The 23,057-nt window shown below is 37.8% G+C and overlaps 1 protein-coding gene across 3 annotated transcripts in view; it reads right to left on the bottom strand.

The window, feature by feature from the left end:
• CTNND2 (catenin delta 2) overlaps nt 1-23,057 on the bottom strand; it is a 953,172-nt gene that overhangs the window by 587,502 nt on the left and 342,613 nt on the right. For all 3 annotated transcript variants that reach the window (XM_057541331.1, XM_057541330.1, XM_057541332.1), the window contains one exon: nt 13,039-13,151. In XM_057541331.1, the coding sequence (XP_057397314.1) occupies nt 13,039-13,151 (113 nt within the window). The remainder of the gene's footprint in view (nt 1-13,038; nt 13,152-23,057) is intronic.

A 23,057-nucleotide genomic window follows, 5' to 3' on the forward strand; every position in this document is an offset into this window, starting at 1 on the left:
AAAAGCAAACCCTGCAAACTCTGCAAATGTTCTTCTCAGGAGAAAGGATAAATGCTTTTTGGCATAGTCAGATGCTGAACTAGGAGGCATCAGTGAAAAAAAAAAAAACAATTCATGAACTACAAGCGCCCATATCGACATGAATAAATCTGCAAAAGAGACGGTTGAGTGAAAAAAAAGCAAGTTGCAAAGAATATGTAACATAATTATGTAAGATTCAAAAACAGGCCAACCAAATAATATTTTGCATATCTGGATGTCTGCATGTGGGAAAATACAAAGAAATCCAAGGGAATGAATAAACATGAAAATTCAGTTTAGTGTTTATCTCTAAGACGGTGAGGTAGGCAATTAAAGAAAGGCAGAAAAGCATCTCGAACAACCATTGGTCGAATTCTATTTCCTCAGTATAGCTGTGGCATTTTTGAAAACATCCATGTAAACATACCACATATTTTCCATTGTATATATCATATATTTCATTATACTATATATACCACTATCTCAAAATATAAGATTTTTCTGAGAATCATTTGTATAGCATAATCTCAAAAAATTCACTTCATAACTAAAGCCCTATGAATCAGTGATAACATTTAAAAATAAGCTATCAGTACATTTTAATAGAATACTTTTATTTGGAAGTACCTTATTTTATCATTGTATTCAATTAGCATCTCAGAGTTTTATTTGGTTTTGTGCTTTTCTGACTTAACATGAAAGAATTCTCCCTGGGAATAATGATGCCAGTGAAATCTTCCGTGAAAAATGATGAATTCAATCCCCTGGCAGAAACACTGCTGATTCCTTTATATCTTACTTCCTATAATTCCCTTATTTTGAAGTTTTTAATATTTCTCTAAACACTTTCAAATATCCTATGGAGCTTTATTTCTTCATTAGTTTATTATTCCTTTGTTCTGACTCTAGGAGCTGCATAGGAAACTAAGTTCTGATGAATTTTCTCCCTCTGGAATGCTAGTTCATTAGCCAAATATAAGAAGTGCTTGAAATAGCCAGGTTCAAGCTTAAAATAAATCTCTGTACCCACACCCCAAAGGGCAGCTTAAATAGAATCGAGCTGACTTAATTCTGTCTCCTGAGTTTCACTCTTGCATTTGCTGCGTTATCTTCATATTAAGTGGTTGATCACACACACGAAGGTTAGCTTGATAGACATCTTGCTATAGACACTAGGACAGCAGAGAAAGATCTTGCTATTATCCTAAATAACATCCGTAAGGCAGCATGAAGACTAAGTTACTTGAGGGCAGGCAACGTGCTTTTCTCATCCAGAGCTGTACTCCCAGTGTCTATTACATTGTGTGACACACAGTAGGGCCATAATTTATGTGTGTTTAACGAAGCCATGAATGAGTGGATGAATGAGATCTTGCTGTCCTAACAGAGGACTCCACAAACCCACGTTCTTATAGACTTGTCCTTGTTTCGCTGGCCCTAGCAACCCACTCACATGGCCGAGGGCAACACTTCTCTGATTTGGGAACTAGACAGGCAGACCTCAGCTTTTCGACACAAGTCCCAGAGGGATGGTATTAGCTTCCACAGTCCCTCAAAGACCCCGAAAGGCTTTAAAACAGTGCTAACAATTCCAGTGTTTCAGTAACATTGAGGAATTTCTCTATTCCCACCTTCATCTCTTTGGTAAAATTATTTTCTAGTACCAGGTTACAAAGGCATTAAATGAGCTTATTAATAACAGTAGGACACAGACACTCAAAACTACAGTGACTTGAGCAACTGTCCACCTGAGGCAAGTGCAATTTTTATCGTTATGAGACCATATCAAACAGTGTGATGTTTCAGTACATCGTGGCTATATGATGACATACATACTACTCACACATTAATTCAAGAATATCACCACACTGTGGTGTCCCTAGCAGAAAATGGTGACAGTCAGAATACTCTGTCTTCAGTTAATTTGATATCATCATAATCATCCATTAAATAAAACAAAAAGAAGGAAAGGTATGAGCAAATAACAGTGCTCCATGAAGATGAGGGCATTTCCTATCTACTTGTGCACATGACAAGTGAGTCATAATTATAATATTTATAAAAATTAATTAATTCATTAAGAAGAGGACAAGCCCACATATATCAAATATTTTCTCAGTGACAAACACTATTTTATTTATTTTAAACACTTTTCCACATTTGATCCTTATAATCAACATCTCAGATAAGTACTATTCGCCCCAATTTACAGGCAGATAAACTGAGTTTCTAGAGGACTGGTATATTTCCCAATGTCACACACTTAGCAATAGGCAGAGCTGAGATTCAAATCCAAAACTTACCGGTTCCAAACTGCATTGTCTTAAACACCACCCGGACCACCTCCTAAACATTAGAGCTTCAGTATTTCCTGGGCATTTATGATACGACAGGCAATCCAAGAATCCCGAAAGACAGAATGAACTCTTTACATTAAATGAGGAATGTCAAAATGACAGCGATTATCAACAGGTGGAGACCATCATCTACACATCAGAAAGAGAAGGTTAATTGCTAGATTTAGGGTAAAGCTGGCAGTCAATTCCTTGGACAGATCTTTTCAATAAAATCTTGCTGAGAGTTACATTCTCAAATAAGTGTGTAAGACGAAGCAACAATTTGTGACAAGTTTTAAACTTCCTCAGTTCTTGAGGTACTAAACAAACAGATGTTTCCGAAGACTGGGGCTTATGAATACCACTTTACTGTCAACAAATTAGGCAACATCTTTGCTGCCTGCTGCTAACGCAGCAATCTCTTAAATTTAAAATTCTATGATAGCTTCTCCTGGATAAAAGGGAATTAGCATACATTCACATACCATGAAATAAAAAAATCAAAGGTTCCTTGTTGAAAATAGGCAACGGTTGCGTTGGAGCTAAGCTCACAGTGTTGGCTTAGCCTACCCAAATGTTTAAGTTTAAAAAAAAAAAAAAATGGTAATTTTGCAATCCTGCTCTGTCTCCTTTGACACAAGTGAGTTTCCAGACCCTCCCAACTCTAACTCTGAAACCACTGTCAAGCGCTCATGACCTTGGTTTCAGTTTTATGACCCATCTCCTGGACACAGGCTAGCATCTTATGTGGCCGTCACCAGCCTCCACGGGCTTCAATCCATTCTCCACGCAGCTGGCAGAACCAATGCTTCCTTCCAGAATATCACTTCCTTGGGGAGAACTGTCTTCCACGTTCTATCGCCCACTCAACAAAACCCAAAGTCTCTAGCCTGACTGCTCACCAAATGGTCCCGTCTGTCTGCACCCTTAATCAACACCACTCCACCTATGGGCTCGCTATACCAACCACACTGATTCCTATCCACCCTTGTCTTTCTGACTTTGTACTTTCTTTCTGAGCAATGCCTTTATCCCAGTTCTTTCCCTGCCAATGTTTCACATCTTTGACACACAAATATCCCTCTGTGAAACCGTCACTGGCACGGCCTCCTGTTCTCTTCAGGGCACCAACATGTTCTAGCATGTTCTGCCGGCTTATGTGCCTCTCTCTGTATTTCACAGTAACCCCCTGGAGACCAGGAGCTTCATCACATTCACCTTTGAAGCCCAAGGAGTGCCTGCTAACATGTTGGGTCCATACAGTCCTTCACAAGCATCTTTTTTTAAATAAATAGAACCAGCGATTACTTCTTAAAAGTCCCGGTCCACGTGATCTCTCAGTGTGAAAAGCTCTCTTCCAGCTCCCTGTCTTTACTCCCGTTTTTAGCCAATGTAGAAAACACCTAGACTATCTGAGGCAGTTTACAATATACTTACAAACTTCTTTTAGACTGTGTTTTCCCAAATATAAAGTCCATGCCATAACCCAACTGGAGATGTTCCCATATTGAAAAAACTCCCCACATAAACATGTAGACATCTATCTGCCTTCCTCTGAAGCACCAGATCTATTTGGTAACATCTTGCCATCCTCATGACTGAATCACTTGGATCTATTATTCAAGTCCAAGAAATGTCCCCATGTTAAAATATTCAGACGTGACTTACTGCGTATCATGAAAGGTTTGAATGAGATGAAGGGCACAGTGACACATCTGGAACAGACTTAGGTGCTCAATGTTTCCTATTTTACAGGTGAGGAAGCAGAGGCCCAGAAAACCCAAATGACTTGTCCCAAGTCACAGCTTGAGTGTTTCGGTGCCAAGACCATGATCTTCCTGCTATGCCCCTCCTGCCTTTTCATCTTAGTAATTTGAACATACAGGGTTCATGGTGTTCATCATCCAGTCTTGACAACTGAAGTTCTTTCTTCTTAAGTGGATCAAATACTCATTGTTTTTTTTGTCAGTTGAAATATCACTGGTTTCCAGTCCTCTGACATGAGCATAACAGACAAATATAAATTTAAGTAAACTTGGTAAAAGCTTTTGGACCTTCGGCATCTGAGCAAAGGCAGAATGGACCTGAAGGACACACAAATGCCTTCATCAACAGGCCCTTCTACTTCTCAACACATTTATACAACCAGGAGACTAATGAGCATGCATCTTTTGGTCAACGTATTCATCTCTTGCTGTTCCCTGTTTGAAACACATCTATTCAGAGAGTCACTGGCTTTTATATCTTAATTTACTATTTCCTGCCATACATATGTTATCCTTGCATTATTGTTCTTCTTTTGATAATGACACAATATCAAAAGTCCCATCTCCAGCTCTAGCAGTGGGTCCAGAGACACGTTAAGTTGCCCCATGTGAAAGGGAATCTGATTTGGCTTTCTTCCATTTCATTGTATCAATTTCCATGTGGTTCTCTAGTCTATATTATGAAAGAGACAAAAGTGGTGCTATCCTGATAGATCGTTTTAGCTCCTAGTGAGAGGAACTATTTTATAATTTTTTGCAGAAAAATTAAGGAGACGTCAATGAAAAACTTATCTGTATCAGGAACAAAAAACATATATGGTTCACTAGTAACAGCATGCAAGATGCTGTGTGAGATGCTTTACTTACATTTCTCATTTAATCTTTACAAAATTACTGAAAAGCATTATCCTCATTTGTGTAGATGAGAAAAGTAAAATTCAGAGAAAATAGGAAAGCTAGGCAATACCATAAAAACACAATGATGAAATTTAGGTCCAATTTATACAGCCACAAACTTCACTTTTCAGATCTATGAGTCTGAAAAAAAAATGCTGTAAGGATGAAAGAAAACATGAAGCATCTTCTAGACTAACTATATTTATAAAGATTTTCAGTTTTCTACCAATTGGAATATTAAATTTCAAAATATATTAGAGTTAGTTTTCCTCAAAAATCTGTTTTACAATGCAAAACCTCTAAATAAAATTTGGTATATTAATTATTTTTAGATGTAAAGCTAATATTAGTTTGTTGATATGTCACTTTGGAAAGAGGACAGGCTTCAAATTTGATGCAAAAGTGTTAAGATACAATAATTGCCCTAAGACATATATCAGATAATTATAACTATTAAATACTTTTAGGACCTACATAAAATTCTCAGGACAGTTGACTATTTCTTATCCCACAGAAATCTAGAACAATGTGTTTAATTGTGCTATCAAATGAATGTTTGTGTCCCTCCAAAATTTACGTTTTATGGTGAAACCTAATCCCTAGTGTGATGGTATCTGGAGGTGAGGCCTCTGGGAGGTGAGGTCATGAGGATGGAGCCTGCATGAATGGGATTAGTGCCCTTATACAGTAGGCCCTGGAGAGCTCCCATGTCCCTTTCACTATGTGATAACACAGCATAAAGACTATGACCCAGGAAGCGGCTTCTCACCAAACAGTGAATATGCCTGTGCTTTGATCTTGCACTTCCCAGCCTCCAGAAATGTGAGAAATACATTTATGTTGTTTGTAAGCCACCCAATGTATAGCATTCATTTACAGCAGCCTGAACAAACTAAGACAATGTGATAACTAGTATTTTATAGACTTAGTGTAATTTGTCCACTGGCAATTTGCAAGAGAATACTGAACAGTTACTTTGGATGCACTTAAAAGCAATGATAATGTATACTATTGACACTCTTTATGCCATTTATATAAGAATAAAATCAGAAACATATTCAGATGAAGAACTTCAAAACTGCTATAATCATTGGAGGTGGGGGTGGGGGGAGGAGAGGGAAGAAGAAGAAAATCAGTTGGAAAACGTTTTACCTCTAGGGTGAAAATGGACTGGAGACATTTAGATGGTTATTTACAACATAATTCAAGACACCATTTAAGACACAATAATAACAGCATTCCAGCGAGGCATTTTAAATGTGTACTTGGGGAGTAAAGATACCTGGGTTCAAAAATCATGAGTTCAAAAACCAATGTCTGGTCACTAGCTGCTGGATATTGGGAAAGCAATTTCTCACTCAGAATCTCAGTTTTCTCATCTACAAAATGAAATACAAGTAAGACTTATTAACTCATAGGGTTAACTAGGAGTAAATGGCATGACCTATATGAACCAGTTAATATTGTGCCTAGCCTATGGAAATTGCTCCAAAAATACTACCATTATTATTGTTAAAATTATCACTATTATCATCATCTTCTTAAGATGAGAGTGAAAATATGAGAATAGGTCAACCACAGTTCCACACCACAGAGCACATCAAACCAACAGGCCTTGGATTCCAGAGTACTATCTTGGAATCTGGCAAGGTCAGAATAATACACAATATTTTATATGTAATGTACAGAGATGGAAATATGTACAGATAACACTATAAGACTGGTGATTTTTTGCCAAAAAAAAAAAAAGCAATAAGAATAAGAACAGTAATGAAAGTACTGTGTACTCATTCATTTGGCATTGATTGAACTGTTATGTGCTGGCCACTGCTTTGCCATAGACTCTGAGGCTCTGTCCTTGGGGAATTACTTAGAGATGAGGGGAAGAAACAAGAGGGCCAGAACCTACTTCTAGTGGCTGAGGAGGCTCACAAAGTCTCAGTGCAGGGGAGGAAGAGGCAGCAGTTTTTGTCCAGGTATTTTAAATAAAAACTTCATTTAATGAAAAAAAAATTCTTAAAAACTAAAAGTTATTCAAAAGCTCTTTTTTTTTTTTTTTTTTTTGATGGCAAAAGTATTCACTGGTGGTAAGAATCTAGAATCTTATGGCTTTGAGTGATTTTTTTCCTTTGGCTACATGACTGTTTAGGAATGTGTGTATGTGTAGAAGTATCTACATAATTTAAAAAAACTTTATTTGAAAATTTTTAAGTAATTATTTAATATGTCTGTTTTCCAAAATGAAGTATTTTGGCAAATTTCTTCCTTCTTTATTTAAAAAGAATAAATGGAAATATCTACTTGTTTCAATATCATATCCTGCAGGATAATGAAGAAATGCACAATATGCCTTACTTTGGAAAACAATTACATTCATATATGATTTCTTAAGAAAATGCAGAAATAATGCCTTTAAATAAATACATTTCATTCTGACAAAAAGTTTGTGACTACTTGACATGTTTCTTCACTGCTAATTTAACCAGATCAGTATTTTCTCTAAAATAAGCCTGACTTCTTTGTAGGTCTGGAAAAGATTTTTAGACTCTATTTATAAAACTGTTGGCATACTCACAGAGGCTAGTTAATAAAGAGAATGACCCTTGATAACATTTATAACATTAATTCCTTTTGTATCCCAATCTCCAAAATATGGCAGACTTTTGAAGAAACTGGTTTGTGAGAAATTCAATAATTCATCTGCTGGAAAGAAAGAGCATCTTCTTATGTGGAGCAAACATTTTTTACACATATATTACATTTTGTAATTTTTGGCTGCGCCCCTCTGGTATGTGGGATCTTAGTTCCCCGATCAGGGATCGAACCCCTGTCTCCTGCATTGGAAGGCAGAGTCTTAACCACTGGACTGCCGGGGAAGTCCCTACATTTTGTCTTTTTAAACATATATTACTCCAATTGGAGTCTTGGGTATCTATATTATAAAAATGACAAGGCTAAAGATGATTGCTTTATTAGTTTTCCTTATTCTACAGTAAATAATGACTCTACATTCAAATACCTCTACTTCTTAGAATCAAAGCTATAGATTATTTTAATATGTGAATCCAAATGCATGTGTATATGCATGAAAAATAAAATTGGCTACAGACATTAAACTTTTGAATGGAATACAGATGCTCACAGAATAAAATTTTCTCTAAAAAACTTTCATAATTCAGCTTGTTGTAATATATAATACCACCAATAGAAAAGCACTGTATTCATTTTCTATTACTGCATAACCAATTACCACAAACTGAGCAGCTTAGAAAACATATAAATTTTTTAGCTAACAGTTGTTTTGTAAATTTTGTAAGTTTCCTAAGTTTTTCAGGCGTGGCATGGTTGGATTCTCTGTTCAGGGTCTTACAAGGTTCTCATCAGAGTTTCTGCTGGGCTACTTTCCTTTCTGAAGGTTCTGGGGAATAACCTGCTTCCAAGTTCATTCAGGCTATGAGCGGAATTCAATTCCCTTTGGTCCTAAGACTGAGGTCCCCTGCTCCTTGCCGGCTGTCAGTCGGGGACCACCCTCAGGATCTAGAAGCCACATGTGCTGCTAGCCACGCCTTTAGCTCCATCTTTAAAGCCAGCAAAGGAGAATTTATCATGTGTCACATCTCTCTAGCTTTGAATTTTCTGACATTGTCTTTGAGCTCCAGACCGACTATTGTCAAAATCATCGTCACCATTATCATCATCACCAGTCTTCCAAGCATCAGGTCTCCTTTAGGAAGAGTTCATAAGATAGGTCCAACTATTATTTGAATTCAATTTCTCCCCCATTATGTTCCTGCTGCCCATGGGAATCAAGGGATATGAGTAGGCATCTAGTCTGGTATCCTTAAATTTTCAGCAGCACTTGAGAAAATCCCCAGTGTCCTTTGACTGAACGTTAAAACATTCTGTGGCAAGGATCTTCTAGAAGGGTCAATAGAGTCCCAGACTCCAAACTTTAAGTTCTAATAACTCCCAAAGAAGGGACATCTGGCCCCAATTTGAACAGATCAAGAAGACATTCAGAAGAATGTGAGCCCTGAGCTGGGTAACTGGATCCATAGGAAGAGGTGACCTGGCAAAAGAAGCAGGATATTCTAGATGGAAGGGATCACATGCCTATAACCATGTGAGGTGGGAAAGAGTGGTGTATTTACGAAATTGCAGAAGTGGGAACAGGTCCTTCACAGACATGGTTCTGATGTATGTGTTTACGTAGATCAATTTCACACCACATGGAGGATGGATTTGGGCAGAATGCAGGCAAAGGGATGAGTTAGAATGCTGTTCCAGGGGTCTATAGAGAGTATGACAAGGGCACGGGTACAGGCAGGTCCTCTGGGGCTTGCAAGAGCAACACAGGGCCCCATCTAGAAGAGGACCAGGTGGCTCATAGGGTTGCCGGATCAAGACCTCCCTGACAGGTCTTAGTCTGAGGAATGGGTGAGAACCAAGTAGTTGCAACTGGCCAGAGGGTGGAAATGGGCTATTAGCAAGAAGGATTTGGTCATGACCCTAAATAAAGGGCCTCCTCTATATAAATAGCATTCCTGATTCAGATCTGGATGGTTCTGGGGAATTAGGGAGAAGGTAGGGAACCAAACTCTCTTGTTGTAGGAGGGAGAAGGATCCAAGAGCTTGGAAAGGTTTGGCCTGAAACCAGTGAGGAAAGCCAAGAGAGGAAGGTGATAAGGGACATAGTGGAACTATAGCTACAGTAAGAAGCAACAATAATTCTATTCTAGAAGACTGATAACACTTCAACAACCACTAATTGATCTGATTTCTGGAAGCTATGATATGAATTTGCTTAGAAAAGTCTGCGAAGAGTTTAAGAGATCACAGTGTTCTTATTTGCAGCTACTTGTACCCTAGATATGAGGATGCAGAAATTGCTTTGCTGCAACAATAGCTATCTCCAGATTCTCCCCTCTCCAGATTCTCCCCTCTCCAAATTCTCGGCATTCTCAGTTATGATTTGATTGACTATTACAAAGTTGGCTGTTATAAGTGCATACTAACAATATCTTTTCATGAAGTTTAAATTGTCAGTGTAACTACCAGGAAAGGTCTTAGGAAACGGAGCAATTTCCTAACGCCAATACAGGCAGAGGAAAACCAAACTATATTTACCAGTCATTTTTACCACTTATAGAAAAATCTGAAAAATATTTGGTTTTGTTTCATTTCCTCTAAGAAACCCTCTTACTCCTCCCTAGTGTCCCTAAGAAGAGGAAACAAATCTAAATCATCACAGACTTCTTTACCTGTTCTCCTTTTTCAAAAATTGTTTACATTCTATTTTGTTTATTTTTAAACATCCCCTTTGATGTGCTAACTAGGTTAGTCTATCACCCTTAATAAAGACTTGAATTTCTAAAGGTGCATTTCTGAAGCTGAGCAAACAACTAGGTTGTGACAAAAAAACAAACAAACAAACAAACAAAAAAAACAGTGGAAGCTATGTATTGGATTTTCTCCAGTGAAATATCAGTAAATTTCTTGTATTATTCAAATGCAGATTCATATATTAGACATTTCCAAAATACAAAATAGTCAAGCTTGATGAAGACATATTATATAGCTATATGGCAAGGGGAAATAATTAGGCAGGGTCATCTGCACTCAGCACTATTATTTAATATATATTTAATACAGAATTATTGATTATGTATCATGGGCTGTGAGCTGGGAATACAAGAGACAGTACAAATAGTCACAAGTTGCCATGGGATACTTTTTCTGCCTACTTTGGCAGTTCACTGATGTGTTCTATTCATGAAACATTAGACCTAAGAAAAGATATCAACTCAATCAAATCAAATGTGGGAGGAGGAAAGTTTTTAAGAATTTAAAAGGTAATCTCATAGATGCAACATCTAAACGCAGCCAGTCCTAATGGGAACTTAACTGGTCTCTGACTTTCAGGAACCACAGAGTCTCTGTTGGACTAGTCTATGTCACCACAGATTCTTCCGCCAGCACCCAATCCTCATGGCCACCATCTCCTAGCACAAACCATTAGATGTCACAGATTTGGGGTCACTTAGTTCACATTCTCAAGAGCACAAGACTAATTTCTTGCAGGCCAGTTACTGGATGAATCACCCTTGGGTCAGATATCCATTTCTGATCCAATCAGAAGTTGGGAATTGAGACACAGGATACAACATGTTCCCCCAGAACTGCTGCTACCAAGGGCTGGAGGGGGGTGAAACAAAATACAAGATGGAGAGTATGCAAAGTTATCACACAGAAAGATTAGGAATACAAACTGAAAAGGTAATCTGACCAATGGTGAAACAATGGGTTTCAAAGCAAATGATGTAGATGTCAACTCAACCAGTGTTTACGGACCTAAAAAAACCTGACAGACTTAGCTTCTCAGGCCATGTTCACCATTAAAAAAGAGCTCTTCAAATATGTACAACCACATGTACTAAATCAAATACACACTTATAAAGATTATTTTTCCCCATACTTTAGTCTCACTAACTTCAACCAGTCAACCTTCTGAAAACAATTTCAAGTGGACACAATTCACTTCTCCTTTTTCTTGCCCATCCTACTTTAGTTAATGTGGATGTTCAGACAAGTCTGTGATGAGTTTAAGAGATTACAATGTACCTATTTGTAGCTAGCATAGCCTAGGTACTTGGGTGCCCAAGCAGATGGGCTTTAACATACCGCAATTAAGGCTTTACTATTGAAAATGATATTTCAAAGCAATTTAGTCTAACAAGAGGTGCAATGATTTCCATTTAAAGGTTATCACTGTTGGACAAAGCAAAGAACAATGTTAAAAGATTAATGGCAGGTAGCTCCAATAGGAAACATTCCAACTACAAATTAATCTTACAATGATAGAATATTTTAAGAGCAATGGATTCAAGCATGTTTTAGTTCTTTTGTGGCAGTAGTTGGTTAAGAGACCCTCAAACTCATGTTCCTGCCTCTTAGGCAGAGTGGCTATAGATGCCAAGACTAGGAATCCCTGCCCCATTTCCATCTATGAGAGGCCATGTCACTGGTTCTCACCAATGGACTGTGTTTGCAGTGATGCAATTGACAATGCAATTGACCATGAGGCCGTAGTGGATGGCAGGGCTCTCAAGAGAGAAGCCGGGTCCTTAATTACTGCATGGAAGGGAAGCAGCCCCCGACCAGCATCCACCACCTCTATCTGTTGCATGAATAAGAAACAAAACGCTATTGCGTTAAGTCGCTAGAATGTTGGAGTTTATTTGCCATAGCAACTGTTGTTTCCTTAACGAAGATACCTCCCTAAAAATGTAGCATGTCAAAACCACAATACAGAACAAGATGACAGGAAAGTACGATGCATTTTTGAAAAATAAAGTCATCTTACGGAGCTTTATTTATGTTTCTTTCACACACACACACTCACATGCTCACACACACACACTTCTATTTTTAAATATGAACATATGGTCCTTAGGCAGATAATTTATTTTGTGGTCAAGTGACTAAGTTTTGTTTTTAAATATTTCATAATCTCAAACCAACCCCTAATTGAATAAGCAATCCATTCTATCTATGGATTTGAATGCTTTCACACACCAGAATCGCATTGGTTGATGTTTGAGGAGCAATTTTATAATTTAGCATTGTATATTAGCAAATAATGCCAGTTACACCAAAACCTTCTCTCCTTCGTTTCCAGAACCGGCAACTCTGGATCATTTAGAAAAAAGAACCAAGCTGAGAGACTGTGACATGGCATCTCCTCATTTCCAGTAAGCTGACTAAACGCAAAGCCTCCTTTTCGTGTAAAATGATGCATAATTTGCATTCAGGGCAGGCGTTCATTTTGTGAAGAGTTTCAAGTACAAATCAGATCGGACACCTTTTGAACATCTTAAATTGGGTTGGTTACAATTGCTTTCCAACATCTGACTGAATGTTCTAATTCCACTGCCTGGTTTGTAAGGAGAAGATAAACACCACAATTCCCTTTCACTGGCAACTCAAAGCCCAGCCCTGAGGAGCCGTGCACTCAGTACCTGACGCTGCTCATGCTGCCCGTCTCGGATCCAAGCTTGCATCGCTCCAGTTGGCTGGCGACGATCTGGCGTTCTGCCTCTAGCTCTCGGGTCAGCCTTTCAAACTGTAATTCCTGAAAGAAAACCATCAAAAAGATGAATGCTATCAGCTATACGGAAACTGGAAATCAGACCAGAAAGACGGTACGGTCAAAGGGGAAATTAGGATTTCTCAAGATGTTAAATTTGAGAAGCAGAGGTTGCTGATGTGGTCTCGAAGAAGGGTGAGGATTTCAGACAGACCTGAATTCATATCACAGTCCTGGGACCCATCAGCTGCAGGGCCCTGAATAAGCTATACAGTCTTTCTAAGGATCAGTTTCATCATCTGTAAAATGGGTTTACAATACTTACTTCATTAGGTTGAGGTGAAGATTAAATGAGACACTGACCATGAAAAATAAGCCTGTGCTATGTGTGGCAAATGTTCAGTACCCAACAGATATTAATACTCCTGTAACCAAAAGTGAAACAATAAATAAACAATTTATTTTTTATATGATTTGGAGTATTGTGTTTAGTCCCTACTGGCCATCTAGATGCTTCTATATACTAATTGCATCTTCATATTACTTACATATTGCAGATTGAAGAAAATAATGCTTTAAACCTACACTTTTCATTCTTTATATTCCAGCTAAACGACAAGGACACTGATTCTAATTACAAAGGTCTAATTACACGGTGAATTACAAAGTGAATAACCTTTGCGATATTTGATACATCACCTTAAAAAACAGCCAGCTGAACCAAGGAAGAATGCTTCTAAAAAACTGCCTGACACCCGCTGTTAAAAGATTAACTTTAATGAAAAATGATTCAGTCAGTATGGCAAGGATTTTAGCTGTTCCAGCTACAGGACTTTCATACCATATTGTAATCTTTATGTTTTATTTTTCCACACACTTAAGTTTTTAATAAACATAATTATAGTAAATTATGTATTTTAACTAAAAAATTCAGAAGAAGTTTTCATAATATCACAATTAACTTCTTTTAAAAAATAAATTATTTGCACAGTTGTGTTTTGGGGATGGGAAAACTTCTAAGAATGCTGAAAAATACTGAAAAAGAGGGTAGGGGTTAACTTGGGAGAACTAAAACTCCCAGCATTACAGGGATTTGTCTTCCCAGAAAAGATGAGTTTATTTTATTTGCTACCCTGGGATGCTCTAGGGTGAGACCTATAAAAAGTAGGATCTGGTGTGTCCTCTACATATGTTAAAAATACCCTTGCTCTTTTCCACAAGAGCAGATTTTTTTGTTGTTGTTTTGTGTTTGGTTTTTTTGTTTTTGTTTTTGATTTTGGTTAGGTGATGGTTTCTTTTTTTTTTCTTTTTATTCTTTCAGTGCTTTACAGTTTTCAAAAGTTTCACACATGATTTCATGTACTCCCATAATAACCCCCTTTTTTAAATCCCCTTTTAGGGGGAAGCCTTTTCCCTCTTCCCTCTCCCCACTGTTAACCACTAGTTTGTTCTCTATAAGAGCAGATTTTTTTTTTTATGTTGACATTATTTCAGGGATCTAAGTAAGAACCACTTGAGAAGTGAGAGCTCAGCTTTTCCATTTACGGTGTTAAAACCAAGGAAGCATATTGTTGAAGCTCAAATGTTTCTTCTTATATATTTTGAAGGACAGCAAAGATGATTTGTAAGGAATGAATACCAAGACCTCTGCGGGCTGCATTTTGTGTATCTAACCTCTCCTTCTTCTCCCTGCAAGTTTTACTGCTTTTGGGGGGCAGTTCCTTAAAAATATGCAAGTTCTAGAAGGTTCTCATTTCCAATCTTTATAAAACACAGGCATATCTCAGAGATACTGCACGTTTGGTTCCAGACCACCACAATAAAGTCATTACCACAAAGAAGCGAACTGCATGAATTTTTTTGGTTTTCTAGTGCATAATAGAAGCTATGTTTATACTATACTGTAGTCTATTAAGTGTGCAATAACATTATGTCTCAAAAACACATTCATACCTTAATTTAAAACACTTTATTGCTAAAAATGCTGACCATCATCTGCGCTTTCAGTGAGTCATAATCTTTTGGCAATAGTTAATATCAAAGATCACTGATCACAGGTCACCACAACAAATATAATAATAATGAAAATGATTGAAATTGTGTGAGAATTACCAAAATATGACACAGAGACATGAAGCGAGCAAATGCTGTTGGAAAAAATGGCACTGATCAAATTGCTCAATGCAGGGTTGCCCCAAACCTTCAATTTGTAAAAAATGCAATATCTGGGACTTCCCTGGTGGTGCAGTGGTGAAGAATCTGCCTGCCAATGCAGGGGACATGGGTTCGAGCCCTGGTCCGGGAAGATCCCACATGCCGTGGAGCAACTAAGCCCGTGCGTCACAACTACTGAGCCTGCGCTCCAGAGCCCGTGAGCCACAACTACTGAGCCCGTGTGCCACAACTGCCAAAGCCCACACGCCTAGAGCCCGTGCTCCACAACAAGAGAAGCCACTGAAGTGAGAAGCCCGTGCACCGCAACGAAGAGTAGCCCCCGCTCGCCGCAACAAGAGAAAGCCCATGTGCAGCAACGAAGACCCAACGCAGCCAAAAAAAATTAATTATTTTTTTAAAAATGCAATATCTGTGAAGTACAATAAAACGAGGTATGTCTGTATATTTTATCTTAAATATGTCTGTATAACAGGAAACCAACTCATACCTTTGAATTGATAACACCTTAAAAACATTAACACAAAGATTATACAGAGCTCCTCATAGGTAAACAGAAATTCATTATTGGTATTATCTAAAGGACTTTAATTTGCTGCATGTTTGCATATGTTACAAGCAGTCCAATACGGCAAGACAATCTGAGTCAGGATTTACAAACCTTTTTGGGCTTCTGCTAGGACAGACACTACCTTTGGATGTGCTTGCTGAAGGCTGTGGCCTCACTAAATGTTTTCTTCACATCAGTTTTATGGGAGAGGGGGTGTTAGGAGACATTTCTTTCATGCAATCTACCTTCCAAACCTATAGTCACAATACTCAGTGCTCTTCATCTGTGTACATCTATTTAATTCCATCTGGCATCATTTTCTTTCTGTCTGAAAGGCTTCTTTTAATATTTCTTGTAATGTGGTTCCTTCAGTGATGAATTCTTTCAGATTTATATGCCTAGTAAAGTTCTCATTTTGCCCTCATTTTTGAAAGACATTTTTGCTCCACTGTTCTCTCTTGCATTTACTGTTTCTAACAAAACAAAACTATGATATTCCTTGTCTTCATGTCTTTGAATATATTGTGTCTTTTTTCTCTGCCTCCTTTTAAGATTTTCTCTTTATCATCAGTGCTGAACAACTTGATTTTAAAGTTCTCTGGGTGTAGTTTTCTTCAGGTTACTTATGCTTGGGGTTCATTGCGCTTCTTGGATCTGTGACTTTATAGTTTTCATCAAATCTGGAAATTTTTCAGCCATTAATTCTTCAAAAAAATTTTTTTCTTTCCCACTATCTTCTCTCCATTGGTGACTAGAATTAAGTGTACATTAGGCCACTTGGAATTGTCTCACAGGTCATGGATTCCTTTTTCAAATTTTAAAAGTCTTTTTTTCTTCCATTGTGTTTCATTTTGTTTAATTCCTACTGGTGTCTTCAAGTTAACCAGTCTTTTCTTCTGCAGTGTCTAATCCACCATCAGTTCCATGGAGTGTATTTTTAATCTCAAACACTGATGAATCAAACATGTCTAGAAGTTTCACTTGGGTCTTTTTTTTAAATCCTCCATGTCTCTATTTAACTTTCTAAACATATGGAATATACATATTAAAAACTGTTTCACTGTCCTGATTTGCTAATTCTAGCATCTGCATCAGGTTCCCAGCTGGTTTCCCAGCTTGGCTGGAGGGTGTAAGCACATATTCTGGGTCCTGGTGTGAGCACCAGGTACCAGTTCCTCCCATCCTTTCAGGTAGTTCTTTCCCTGCCCCCTGGTGGTTTCCTTACATACATGTGCTGCTCAGTTCTCTGCTGAACAGTCCAAGGGGACCCTCTGCAGATCTCAAGGGTTCTCTTTCTGAGCAGCAATCACCTTTCTTCTATTTTGTCCTGCAAATTCTAGCCACCTTTACCTCTCTGGACTCTCAGTACTTTCTCCCTAACTCAGGGAGTCCTCTGGGCTCTGCCTGGGTCCCCCTTCCCTTTCTCCACTGTTGTGGGGAAACTCTCTCAAGGCAGTAAGCTGGGGCAATTGTAGGGCTCACCTCATTTGCTTTGTGTATCTGAAGAATCTTTTTTTTCAGTTTTTTTTTTTAATTGAAGTATAGTTGATTTACAATGTTGTATTAGCTTCAGGTGTACAGCAAAGTGACTCAGTTATATATATATGTATATAATCTATATATATAACATATATATATAGGTTTTTGTAACATACGCACAATGCATTTTTTTAAATTAATTAATTAATTTATTTATTTTTGGCTGTGTTAGGTCTTCGTTTCTGTGCGAGGGCTATCTCCAGTTGCAGGGAGCGGCGACCACTCTTCATTGCGGTGCACAGGCCTCTCACTGTCGCGGCCTCTCCCGTTGCGGAGCACAGGCTCCAGACGCGCAGGCTCAGTAGTTGTGGCTCATGGACTTAGTTGCTCCATGGCATGTGGGATCTTCCCAGACCAGGGCTCGAACCCGTGTCCCCTGCATTGGCAGGCAGATTCTCAACCACTGTGCCACCAGGGAACCCCCCACACAATGCATTTTTGAGAAATAAAAGTTGTCTTACAGAGCTTTATGTTTCTTTCACACACACACTCATAATCACACACATTGCTATATATAAAATAGATAACCAACAAGGACCTACTGTATAGCACAGGGAACTATATTCAATATTTTTTAATAACCTAAAAGGAAAACGAATCTGAAAATATATATATATATAAGTCAACTATACTTCAATAAAAATTAAAAAAAAAATCACTGTCCTTCATTGCCTAAAGTGCAGTGTTTTGAAAACTGGTGTTTTTTGTTGTTGTTGTTGTTTCAGGTGGGAAGGTATTACTTCTGGGTCACTGTAATTTTCTTAGCTGAAAGCTGAAAGATTAAGAATTAACTATTTTTCCCCCATGCTTGATTTGTAAATGCTTATTTTCCACTGTATTTAAAAATTCATACTAAATGTACTACTAAACAGCTAAGTACTGAAGTTTTTACCCATTTAATTTTGTTCACTATTTCAGTATTAAAAATAGAAGCTCCTTTTGGGTTACTTGTATCTTTAGTTTGCATGATGACTTTTTAATTGAATTGGAATTTTCTTTATTAAGGAAACTGAATCAATGCTTTGCCTTTTAAAATGTCCATTCAATAAATGTTTACTTTGTCATTGCATATGTGAAACAAGCAAGTAATTAAGTGAATTTTCCCTCTGTGTTTCTCTAAGGAGTACACAGCAAATGTCAAGGTCTTCCAGGAGCAAGGAGGTTTCTCTTCTGCACCTAAAATCCTATATTTTATTAATAAAATAACACAAAACATAATAATAAAATTGGAGGCCAAAACATTTATTGAGCACTTACTACTGAGTGCATAATTACTAGGAGAGCAAATAAGGAGGAAACTTTTCCTGCTGAGTTGCCACTGTATCTGGTATCTAGGACAGTCCTGGCACATAGTAGGTGCTCAAAAAATATCTATTAAATAAATGTACCTATACTAAGTGCTTTACATGCATTGCCTTATATAAACATCATAAACCTGTTATTTCTTAGGTTCTGTTTTTTTCCTTACTTTACAAAAATGTTAAGGTAATGGGATGAAAGGATTAGCCTTGGCCAGGAAAGAAATTCTTCCTTCAAAAGTAGGAAAGAGAATGAGATCAAAGATGATGTTTTAGGAGATCTGGACATAGAGAAGGGAAATGTTGAATGAACGAATTAATATTGAATGAACTAAATATTCCCAATACTGCCAATTATTTTGTTTCAGAGACCACAGCAGTCCATTACTGTAGAGACATGTGATGTCAGTGTAAACTATGAAGTTCATTAACATTCATATTTACTCATTATTTAAATAGTTTTTATTTGTATGACCTCTAGAGATTGGGTTCCGAAATGCCTTACTGCATTGTCACTTATTTTACAGCCATTTTCTACATTATCCCAACCCAAGGGCCTAAGACTCATAGGAAGGGCTGTTTTGGCCACAGTACATGGTTGGGGATGGGAACTGCCAGGACCTAAGCTGGTCCTAGTATGGTTTTACGCTTGGAATTGAAAACTGACCTTAGAATTGGGAACTAGCAGAGCTGCAACTGAGGTTCTCAAACTTGGATCACTCCTGTGGCGTAAAGGCTTCTGTGGTATCCTCCAGGGCATCATTACAACAGTGAATGAGCTTCTATTCCACTGGGAGATACTTAGGCTGTGATGTGGGTGGGAAGATGACCTTCCCCAGTTCTAACTCAGTTTGATATCTGGAGGGAGAACAGACCTCTCAGGACTGAATAATTCTTGGGTATCTTAGAGACTTTAAGATGAGAGAGCATTCAAGAGAGGGATGTTGCTAATAAGGCCTGGTGGGTACCCAAGAAATTAATGGGAAAAATAAATGTAGATATATTTAGTGAACTTTATAATACTGGTTGTAAGTGAATATGTGCTATTAAATTAATTCAGTGAAGGTGAAACTATAAAGAGAGATGAGAAGAAGAGTGAAGAAAGATCTTTGCAGGTTATCTGGATTTGGAGGGATAAGGAACGAGAGAAGTCAGCAAAATAAGTACAAGAATAGCCATAAGGCACAAGACCACTAATATGGCTTCTCCTGGGCAGTTTCAGAGGAGAAGTGGTGATATAAGTCACGCTATATAAAAAATGATATGACACCGAAAACACAGGAAACAAAAGCAAAAATAGACAAGTAGGACTACGTCAAACTAAAAAGTTTCCTTTTCTGTCAGCAAAGGAAACAGCCAACAGAGTGAAAAGGCCAACTATGGAATGGAAGAAAATATTTAAAGGGGTTAATTTCTAAAACAGATAAGGAATTCATACAACTCAATAGTAAAAAAACAAAACAAAAACAAACCAATTAAAAAATGCCTTAAGTACCTGAATAGACATTTCTCCAAAGAAGATTCAATGCAAATGGTCAACAGGTATATAAAAAAGGCACTCAACATCACTAATCATCAAGGAAATACAAATCAAAACCACAACATGATATCATCTAATAACTGTTAGGATGGCTATATCAAAAGAACAAAGGATAACAAGTATTATCGAGGATGTGGAGAAACTGTACACTGCTGATGGAAATGTAAAACGGTGCAGGCACTATGTAAAACAGTATGGAGGTTTCTTAAAAAATTAGAAACAGGGGCTTCCCTGGTGGTGCAGTGGTTAAGAATCTGCCTGCCAATGCAGGGGACATGGGTTCAAGCCCTGGTCCGGGAAGATCCCACTTGCCACGGAGCAACTAAGACCGTGAGCCACAACTACTGAGGCCCATGCGCCTAGAGCCCATGCTCCACAACAAGAGAAGACACTGCCATGAGAAGCCCGCGCACCGCAACAAAGAGTACCCCCTGCTTGCCACAACTAGAGAAAGCCCACACGCAGCAACAAAGACCCAACTCAGCAATAAATAAATAAATAAATAAATTTATTTAAAAAAAAAAATTAGGAACAGAATTACCATATGATCTGGCAATCCCACTCCTGGGTATATATAGCCAAAAGAAGTGAAATCAGGATCTAAAGGAGATACCTGCACCTCCATGTTCACTGCAGCATTATTCACAGCAGCCAAGATATGTAAACAACTTAAATGCCCAACAGACAAATAGATAAGGAAAATGCAGTATATACACATAATGCAACATTATTCAGCCTTTGAAAAGAAGAAAATTGTACTATTTGCGACAACATGGATGGACCTGGAAGACATGCTAAGTGAAATAAGTCAGTTACAGAAAGACAAAAATTTTATGACTCCACTTACATAGGTATCTAAAATAGTCCAACTTACAACAGAAGCAGAAAATAGAATGGTGGTTGCCAGGGGCTAGGGAGTGGGGTGAATGGGGAGTTGTTGTTCAAGGGTATAAAGTTTCAGTTATACAAGATGAGTAAGTCTTGAGATCTCCTATATTTAACAGCAGTGTTAAAATTGTTAACTTAAAATTTTGTAAAGAGAGTATATCTCATTTTTAGTGTTTCTATAGCACCGCCCTCAAAAAAAAAGGAAAGGGACGCAAGGAAACTTTTGGAGGTGGTGGGTATGTTTACATGTTTATGTCCTGGATTGTGGTGATGGTATCCTGGGTGTATGTATATGTCCAAACTCATCAAACTGTATACATTCAATATAGGCGGCGGGGTGAGGGGTGGAGGTTGTATATCAATTATACTAAATAAAATTGTTTAAAAAATACCCCCAAGATGTGGACTTAGAAACTGTCTAGAGAATTGGGATTTCATGGGAATTAAGAATAGTGGGTGAATCATAGCAGCACTATTTACAATAGTCAAGAAACGGAAGCAACCTAAATGTCCATCGACAGATGAATGGATAAAGATGTGGTACAATTTAATACTACTCAGCCACAAAAAAGAATGATATAATGCCATCTGCAGCAACATGGATGGACCTAGAGGGAAGTCAGACAGAGAAAGACAAATATTATATGTTATCACTTATATGTGGAATCTAAAAAATGACACAAATGAACTTATTTACAAAACAGCAACAGACTCACAGACATAGAAATCAAACTTATGGTCACCAAAGGGGAAGTGGTGGGAGGGGTAAATTAGGAGTTTGAGATTAGCAGATACACATTACTATATATAAAATAGATAACCAATAAGGTCATACTGTATAGCACAGGAAACTATATTCAATATCTTGTAATAACCTATAATGGAAAAGAATCTGAAAAAGAACATATATATATATGTAATTGAATCACTTTGTTGTACACCTGAAACTAATACAACATTGTAAATCAACTATGCGTCAATTAGAAAAAAAAAAAGTGGGTGGATTAGAGAGGGCATCCTACAGTAAAGGAGGTTTTTAAAGAAAGCAAGCAGTGTCAGAGGACCTTAACCTCCCCAATGGGCAGGCATTATCTTGTTTTCGAGATCATAAAAATTTATAGAAGTAGCGGATGTATGATACTAAAGTTCATTAAAATTTACTAAGAGCCAGATTTAAATGATTTTCACTCCTAGAATAGCACATTGTTGAGTCACATCATAGATTATGACTATTATAAGAAAAATTATCATATAGTTTTATAACTTTTTCCTAGAGAGCCTAAATTAATAATTCACTTGACAATTAAATGGAGTTCATTAAATGTTTTTTATATTCATCTAATTGACTTTATTTTTATTTATTTGTTTGTTTATTGTTGGTGGTGTTGGGTCTTCATTGCTGCATCTGGGCTTTCTTTTAGTTGTGGCGAGCAGGGGATACTCTTCATTGTGGTGCATGGGCTTCTCACTTCAGTGGCTTCTCTTGTTGCAGAGCATGGGCTCTAGGTGCACGGGCTTCAGTAGTTGTGGCTCGCAGGCTCTAGAGCACAGGCTCAGTAGTTGTGGCACACGGGCTTAGTTGTTCCGTGGCATGTGGGATCTTCCCGGACCAGAGCGCGAACTCATGTCCCCTGCACTGGCAGGCGGATTCTTAACCACTGCGCCACCAGGGAAGCCCCATTAAATGTTTTTAAATGGATAAAACCACGTAAAGTCCCTTGAGGGGGTTTAGCTAGTTCAGTATGAAAACTGAAATCAGAAAACACTCACACATAGTTTCATTAATTCCTTCAATAAATATTGTATTTATTGTGGCATAACATCAGTCTGAGGTTTGAGAAAGTGGAAAAATTTAGACTGAACAGAGCATTAAGTAAAACTAGATTTGTCCTGATTTTACACATATGAGAAGATGTAAAGGAGACTGGACAGAAGTGGAGAATGGAGACAATGGATGAGATGTT

This window comes from Balaenoptera acutorostrata, chromosome 2 (assembly GCF_949987535.1).
Source record: "Balaenoptera acutorostrata chromosome 2, mBalAcu1.1, whole genome shotgun sequence".
Taxonomy (NCBI): domain Eukaryota; kingdom Metazoa; phylum Chordata; class Mammalia; order Artiodactyla; family Balaenopteridae; genus Balaenoptera; species Balaenoptera acutorostrata.